Here is an 8,615-nt window from a genome sequence, read left to right on the forward strand (position 1 = left end):
CTAGTTAGAAAGAAGTTGAAAGGGAAGGTAAAAAGAATCCAGTCTCTCCAGAGTGCATGGAGCCTGTTTAAAACAATGGTAGTAGAGGCCCCGCGGAAGTGTATACCGCAAAGAAAAAAAGGGCTCAACTAAGTCCAAGAGGGTGCCAGCATGGTTAACGAGTGGAGTTAGAGAGGCTTTGAAGGACAAGGAGGGGTCCTTCCATAAATGGAAATCCTTCCCAAATGAGGAAAATAAGAAGGAACACAAACTCTGGCAAAAGAAATGTAAGAAGATGATACAAAAGGCAAAGAAAGACTTTGAGGAACCTATGGCCAGCAATATAAAGGGGAATAATAAAAGCTTCTTGTGGCAACCCCAGACCTACTGGGATATGCCACAGTTTCACTAAGCTGCCACCAACCATTCCCTGTAAGGAGTCACACAGACCAGGAATGGATTTTTAACAAATAAAAGAATAAGGTTTATTTAAATAACACACAGGGAAAATAAAATGATCAAGTGAATAAGATACAGTAACGTGGCTTAGTCTCAATCATACATACACCAGTTTGGTTCACACAGAACACCTTTAAATAAAGCACAGACCCTGAACCTATCAGTTCTGGCTACCCATACAGACACCTGAACCTATCAGGTTGGTACTGACTGACACACAGTAGTACCCTGTCTGACACACAGACTCTCACACCAGCTTCTTCTCTCAGCTTCTCCTTCAGCTCTCCTTCAGCTCTCCTAACTTCTCCACACAAACTCCACATATATATACAGTACAGCCCCTCCTCCTGATGTCCCGCCTTCCACTCCCCATAGGATGGAACTTTCCCTCCAACCCATGACAGACAGGTAACATCAGTGCTGTATGTAACACTTCTTTAAATATGTTAGAAGCAGGAAACCTTCCAGAGAAGCGGTTGGCCCTCTGGATGGTGAGAGAGGCAAAGGGGAAGTAAGGGGGGACTTGGAGATTGCAGAGAAATTAAATGAGTTCTTCACATCTGTCTTCATGACAGAAAACCTTGGACAGATTCTGTTGCCCAAATGACCCCTCCTGGCTAATGAATTAAATAAGATACAGATTAAAAGAGAGGATGTTTTAGATCTAATTGATAAATTGAAGATCACTAAGTCACCAGGCCCAGATGGCATCCACCCAAGGGTTATTAAGGAACTGAGGAATGAAGTGGCTGGTCTTTTAATTAAAATATACAATTTGCCCCTTAAAATGGCCACAGTGCCAGAGGACTGGAAGATAGCACATGTCAGGCCAATCTTTAAAAAGGGAAGGAGGGGGGACCCGGGAAACTACAGGCCGGTTAGCCTTGCATCTGTTCCAGGGAAGATAGTAGAAAGCTTCATCCAAAATAAAATCTTAAAACACAGAGAAGATCAAGCCTTGCTGAGGGAAAATCAGCATGGCTTCTGTAAGGTTAAGTCTTGTCTCACAAACTTTTTAGAATTCTTTGAAAATGTCAGCAGGCATGTGGATGTGGGCGAACCAGTGGATATTGTGTATCTGGATTTTCAGAAGGTGTTTGATGAGAAAAAGCTGCTGAGAAAACTCCACAGTCAGGGGATAAGAGGGCAGGTCCTCTTATGGACTGAAAATTGGTTGAGAAACAGGAAACATAGAGAAGGTGTCAATGGGCAGTTTTCACAATGGAAAAGCAGTGTGCCTCAGGGATCTGTCCTGGGATCAGTGCTTTTCAGCCTGTTCAGAAATGACCTGGAGACAGGGATAAGCAGTGAGGTGGCCAAGTTTGCAGATGACACAAACCTTTCTGGGTGGTGAAGACCAGAAGCTATTGTGAAGAGCTCCAGAAGGATCTCTCCAAACTGGGAGAATGGGCAGCAAAATGGCAAATGCATTTCAGTATAAAAAAATGTAAAGTAATGCACATTGGGGCAAAAAAAATCAAAATTTTATTTATCAGGATGCTGGTGGACAGCTCAATGAAAGTGTCAACTCTGTGTGCAGCGGCAGTGAAGAAGGCCAGTTCCATGCTAGGTATCATTAAAAGAGGATTGAAAATAAAACAGCCAGCATTGTAATCCCATTGTACAAAATGATGGTACGGCCATACCTGGAATATTGCATACAATTCTGGTCGCCGCATCTCAAAAAAGACGTAGTGGAACTGGAAAAGGTGCAGAAGAGAGTGACTAAAATGATAACTGGGCTGGAGCACCTCCCTTATAAGGAAAGACTACAGCATTTGGGGCTTTTTAGTCTAGAGAAATGGCACCAGAGGGGGGACAGGACTGAGATGTATAACATTATACAGGAAATTGATAAAGTTGATTGAGGGAAGCTCTTTTTCCCTCTCACATAATACATGAATCAGGGGACAGCTACTCCAACTAAGTGTTGGGAGAGTTAGAACAGACAAAAGAAAATATTTCTTTATTCAGAATGTTGTTAGTCTGTGGAACTCCTTGCCACAGAATGTGGTGATGGCATCTGGAATAGATGCCTTTAAAAGGGGATTGGACAGATTTCCGGAGGAAAAGTCCATTATAGGCTACAAGCCACGATGTTACAAGCCATGATGGGGATGTATAATCTCCAGGTTTCAAAGGAAGGTACTGTTACATACAGCACTGATGTTACCTGTCTGTCATGGGTTTGGAGGGAAAGTTCCATCCTATGGGGAGTGGAAGGCGGGACATCAGGAGGAGGGGCTGTACTGTATATATATGTGAAGCCTGTGTGAAGTTTAGCAGAGCTGAAGAAGAAGCTGGGGAAGAGCTGAGAGAAGAAGCTTGAGTGGGAGTCTGTGTGTCAGACAGGGTGCTACTGTGTGTCAGTCAGTACCAACCTGATAGGTTCAGGTGTCTGTATGGTTAGCCAGAACTGATAGGTTCAGGGTCTGGGCTTCAAGTTAAGTGTTCTGTGTGAACCAAACTGTGTGTATGTATGAGTGAGACTAAGCCACGTTACTGTATCTTATTCATTTGATCATTTTATTTTCCCTGAGTGTTGTTTAAATAAACCTTATTCCTTTATTTGTTGAAAATCCATTCCTGGTCTGTGTGACTCCTTACAGGGAATGGTTGGTGGCAGCTTAGTGAAACTGTGGCATATCCCAGTAGGTCTGGGTTTGTCACATTGATTGGTGTCCAGCGTGTGGGATACGACTGGTCCAGTTGTCCAGTGGTCCAGCAAAGCCTTGGCAAGTGTGCCCAGAGCAAGGGGGGTCTAGTCAGGGACAATCTGAGAGCACGTAGGTAATCTTCTAGGTGTACCTCACGGGGAGGTGCGCTAGTAGAAGAACGTGTAACCTCAGATTGGGGACTAGATTAGGGAGCTCTGAGGCAGCCTGTTTTGGCGGGAAAAAAAGCTGAGGCAAAACTGTGTAGTAGAAGTGATTTAGCCTGCCTGCTGAGAGGCCTAGCAGAGGGGGGTAGACTCTGGCTCGCAACTGTTGCAAGTTAGTGCTGAAGAACAGCAGTAATCTGTAGAAAGCTGGTTCTGAGGCAAAAAGAAAAAAAAAAGTGGTCGCTTTATTTTGAGGCTTGACTTTTGAAAGCAGCCTGTTCTGGGGGGGGATTATGCCCTTGACTCGAAGCCAAATGGCAGAAATGGGTGAAGTGAAAGACCCCCAGGTAGACCAAGGTTCTGAGGATGAATTTGGCTCAGTGCAGGGTGACAGCACGGGAGAACAGAACCCAGAACTCAGGAAAATGCTCATAGCCCAACAGCATGAACTGAGGATGAGGCAATTTGAAGTGGAGGAAAGGGAAAGAGAGAAACAGAGACATTTTGAGTTAGAGAGAGAGAGAATGGAAAAGGAGGAAAGATTAGAGAGAGAAAGAAGGCAATTTGAAATAGAGAGAATGGAAAGAGAAGAAAGATTGGAGAGAGAGAAAATGGCGTTTGAGTTGAGAAAATTGGAACTGATGAATCAGAACAATAATAACAATAGGGATTCTGAGGGAGGCCAATTGTCTAAAGCTGACCTGAAGAAATTCCCTGTGTACCACAAGGGAGATTGTCCTGAGGTGTTCTTTTCCCTAGTGGAAAGAGCGTTTGTGGACTTCTCAGTAAGGGAAACTGAGAAGATGACCATCATGCGATCTTTAATCAGTGGTAGCCTGGCTGAGGTTTATTCAGAGATGCCACAGGAACTGATGAGAGATTTTGCAGAGTTTAAAAAACTGGTGTTTGCCAGACATGGGATAAATGCGGAACAGCTGAGGCAAAGATTCAGGTCAATCACCAAGAAACCAGAGCAGACTTTTACCCAAGTGGGGGCCCAATTGGTGAGGCTGCTAGAGAAATGGCTATCTCAGGAGGGGACAGAGACCTTTCAGCAGCTCAAAGACTTGATAGCGCTGGAACAGTTCTATTCAGTCCTGCATGGGGAACTGAAATTCCAGGTGAGGGAAAGGAAACCGAAATCTGTGGCAGAAGCAGCCGAGATCGCAGATTTTATTTCCCAAATAAGAAAGCCCTTGGGTGAGGGGAAATTGATGGGGAAACCTAAAGAAACCTACAGCAAGTACTCTCAGGGATCAGGAAAAAGCCAGCAAGGGGGAGGGGCCCATGGTGAAGGGAAGCCCTCAGACATGAAACCAAGACCTCAGATTTTGGAGGGAAAACCAAAACAAGATGAGAAAGACTCAAAATATAGCAGAAAATGTTATTTCTGTCAGGGAAAGGGCCATCTAATCTCAGAGTGTGAGAAATTAAAGCAGCTAAAAGGAATTGTGCCTCAGGATTCGAGTGGAACCAAGCCAAAAGCTGTGTTCTGTGTCCAGAAAGAGCAAAGCTCCTTGTCACTGAGGGAGCCTGTTGCCATGGCTACTCAATCTGGAACAGTTACATCTGCTGATCAGGCTGAGGAAAATGGTCCTCTTGTGGAGGTCAGGCGCTGCTTGCTCGTGAGAACAGATTCTCAGTTGTTTGAAACAGCAGGGGTGGACGTAGGAATACTTGACCATCAGTATCGGGGGTTGAGGGACACTTGTTCCCAGGTGACCCTGTGCCATCCAGATATTATTCCTAGGGAATATATAATCCCAAATGAGAGCATGAAGGTGGCAGGGATTGAGGGGCAGGTGATCTCACTGCCAGTAGCGGAGGTACCTGTGAACTTTCAAGGCTGGAGGGGAGTTTGGCGGCTAGCGATTTCATCGACTCTGCCAGCAGCCGTGCTCGTGGGAAATGACCTGGCTGAACATGTGAAACGGGTGCTAGTGATTACACGTTCACAAGCCACCACGGGGACAGTTCAGGGGGGTACTGATGAGCCAGAGACGGAAGCAGAGGGGAGTTCAGAAGCTGTGGTGGAAACCTTAACCACAGACAGCCGATTTGGCCAAGAGCAAAAGGCAGACGCCACTCTCCAAAAGTGTTTTGAACAGGTGACTGTCGCCCAGCTAACACCTGAAACCCCAGTGAGATTTCTAGAGAAAAAGGGGATTTTGTATAGAGAGACCCTGAGGAATATCTCAAAAGGGGGAGATGGGATCCGAAGTCAGCTAGTGGTACCTGAAAAGTATCGCCCCATGATCTTACAAAGGGGGCACTCTGACATGTTTGCTGCGCACTTAGGGGTGAACAAAACACAGCAGAGAATCACACAGAATTTTTACTGGCCTGACATAGGGAAGCAGATCAGGGAATTCTGTAAACAATGTGATGTGTGTCAAAGGCAGGGGAATAGCCGCGACAGGACCAAAGCAAAGTTGTGCCCTTTGCCTGTGATTGACACTCCGTTCAAATGCATAGGGGTGGATATTGTGGGACCTTTGCCCAAGGCCACAAAGAGGGGGAACAGGTTCATTCTCACCATTGTGGACCATGCCACGAGGTACCCTGAAGCCATACCCTTGACTAACATTGAAACTAACACAGTGGCAGATGCCTTGGTGGGGTATATGTCCAGGATGGGATTTGCCTCAGAAATAATCACAGATTTGGGAGCATCGTTTACATCGAAGCTCATGAAACGCTTATGGCAAATCTGTGGAATTAAGCACAAGGAAACCACTGCCTATCACCCTGAAAGTAATGGGTTAACTGAGAAGTTCAATGGGACTCTAATGCGCATGATTAGGGCTTACTTGGCAGAGAATCCAAACAATTGGGACCAGAAGCTGCAATCCCTTTTGTTTGCTTATCGATCAGTGCCACAAGCCAGTACCGGGTTCAGTCCGTTTGAACTTTTATTTGGGAGAAGGGTGAAAGGGCCCCTTGATTTGATCAAACAAAATTGGGAGCAGATCACCCAGGATGACCCACAAGATGTGGTGACATATATAGACACCTTGATGAATGGCCTAAAGAGAAACCTAGAGCTAGCAGCAGAGACCCTGCAAGCTCAAAAGGTCAGAAAGAAAGCTTGGGATGACCAGGAAGGCAGGGAGAGGCACTTTAACCCAGGGGAGGAAGTGCTTTGGCCTAGGCCCTGTAAAGAGAACAAACTGCAGCTGGGTAGCCCAGAAATAAAATACTTGGGTCACATAGTAGGGGGAGGAGTGATAAAACCCCTCGAGGCCAAGATAGAAGCAGTTCGTGATTGGCCCAGACCCAACACCAAGAAAAAAGTCAAATCATTTCTTGGGTTGGTGGGCTACTACAGAAAGTTCATCCCGAGGTTTAGCGAGATTGCGGCTCCGCTGACCGATCTGACGAGGAAGAAGGCTGATGACCGCATCCCGTGGACCAGCGACTGTGAGGAGGCGTTCCAGAGGTTGAAGCAGGCGCTCATCAACTATCCAGTGCTGCGTGCTCCAGACTTCGACCGGGAGTTCATCATCTACACCGATGCGTCTAACAGCGGGGTAGGAGCAGTTCTTTGCCAGGAGGATGAGAATGGTGACCAGCATCCAGTGTCCTACCTGAGTAGGAAACTCCAGAAAGGTGAGAGACATTTGGCAACCGTGGAAAAGGAGTGCCTGGCCATAGTCTACGCGATCCAGAAGGCCAAGCCTTACATCTGGGGAAGACATTTTATTCTGTGCACTGACCATTCACCACTGCAATGGTTAAAGACAATGAAAACCCACAATAGCAAACTTATGAGGTGGGCTTTAAACCTGCAAGACTATGACTTTGAAGTGAAGGTGGTCAGAGGGTCAGTGAACTGTGTTGCTGACGCCTTGTCAAGAAGACCTGAAGAATGAAGACGGCGAAAGAAACATGGACTATGTATATATTTTGATGACAAAAAGTCAAATGTGTCTGTTTATTAAACATGTTGGTTTGTATGAATAAAGGTAACTTGATGTATTGTTAATGGTAAATGTTTAAATGCCTAATAGAGTGTAAGTATAAGTAAGTATGGTATTGTATGTTATTATATGACTGTTTTTGTTTGTTTTGGGTCCAGGTTGTTTTTTGGTGAAAAGCACCTTAGCTTTCCCCCTACAAAACAACTTATAAAGAGGGGAGGTGTTACATACAGCACTGATGTTACCTGTCTGTCATGGGTTTGGAGGGAAAGTTCCATCCTATGGGGAGTGGAAGGCGGGACATCAGGAGGAGGGGCTGTACTGTATATATATGTGAAGCCTGTGTGAAGTTTAGCAGAGCTGAAGAAGAAGCTGGGGAAGAGCTGAGAGAAGAAGCTTGAGTGGGAGTCTGTGTGTCAGACAGGGTACTACTGTGTGTCAGTCATTACCAACCTGATAGGTTCAGGTGTCTGTATGGTTAGCCAGAACTGATAGGTTCAGGGTCTGGGCTTCAAGTTAAGTGTTCTGTGTGAACCAAACTGTGTGTATGTATGAGTGAGACTAAGCCACGTTACTGTATCTTATTCATTTGATCATTTTATTTTCCCTGAGTGTTGTTTAAATAAACCTTATTCCTTTATTTGTTGAAAATCCATTCCTGGTCTGTGTGACTCCTTACAGGGAATGGTTGGTGGCAGCTTAGTGAAACTGTGGCATATCCCAGTAGGTCTGGGTTTGTCACAGGTACCTCCAATTGCCAGATGCAGATGAGGGGTATCAGGCGACAGATATCTCGTTGTCTTGTGTGCTCCCAGAGGCATCTGGTGGGGCCACTGTGAGATACAGGAAGCTGGACTAGATGGAAATGTAGGGAACAACGACAGCCACTCTTTGTAGCCTTCATAGATCTTACAAAGGCCTTTGATTTGGTTAGCAGTACAGTATTTAAAATACTTCCCAAGATTGGATGTCCACCTCAACTCCTTAACACCATCAGGTCCTTTCATGAGGAAATAAAGGGCACTGATGGAACATCAGATCCCTTTGACATCCAAAGTGGAGTGAAACAGGGCTGTGTCCTCACACTGACCCTGTTTGGGATCTTTTTTGCTGTCATGCTGAAGCGCACCTTTGGAACTGCAACAGAAGGTGTCTATCTCTGGACTAGATCAAATGGAAAGCTCTTTAATCTCCCTAGATTGAGAGCAAAGTCCAAAGTCCAGCTGAAATGCATGCAAGAGTTCTACTTCGCCGATGATGCAGCTGTTGTTGCCCATTCTGCTAAAGAGCTCCAACAACTTTTGAACTGTTTTAGTAAGGTCTGCCAAGACTTTGGATTAACAATCAGCCTGAAGAAAACACAAGTCATGGGCCAGGGCGTGGACTCACCTCCCTCTATTACCATCTCCACACAAGAATTGGAGGTTGCTCATTAT

General features: G+C 45.5%; 1 protein-coding gene across 1 annotated transcript; it reads left to right on the top strand.

Moving 5' to 3' along the window:
- The first annotated feature begins 2,577 nt into the window (after positions 1-2,577).
- On the top strand, positions 2,578-7,713 carry LOC144586766 (uncharacterized). The gene is made up of 2 exons (XM_078385509.1): positions 2,578-3,719; positions 3,819-7,713. Exons 1-2 carry the CDS (start codon positions 3,553-3,555, stop codon positions 7,129-7,131), a joined length of 3,480 nt encoding a protein of 1,159 aa, XP_078241635.1. The 5' UTR covers positions 2,578-3,552; the 3' UTR covers positions 7,132-7,713.
- The last annotated feature ends 902 nt before the right edge of the window (positions 7,714-8,615 follow it).

The sequence above is a fragment of the Pogona vitticeps genome, chromosome 2, assembly GCF_051106095.1.
Source record: "Pogona vitticeps strain Pit_001003342236 chromosome 2, PviZW2.1, whole genome shotgun sequence".
Classification (NCBI taxonomy): Eukaryota; Metazoa; Chordata; class Lepidosauria; order Squamata; family Agamidae; genus Pogona; species Pogona vitticeps.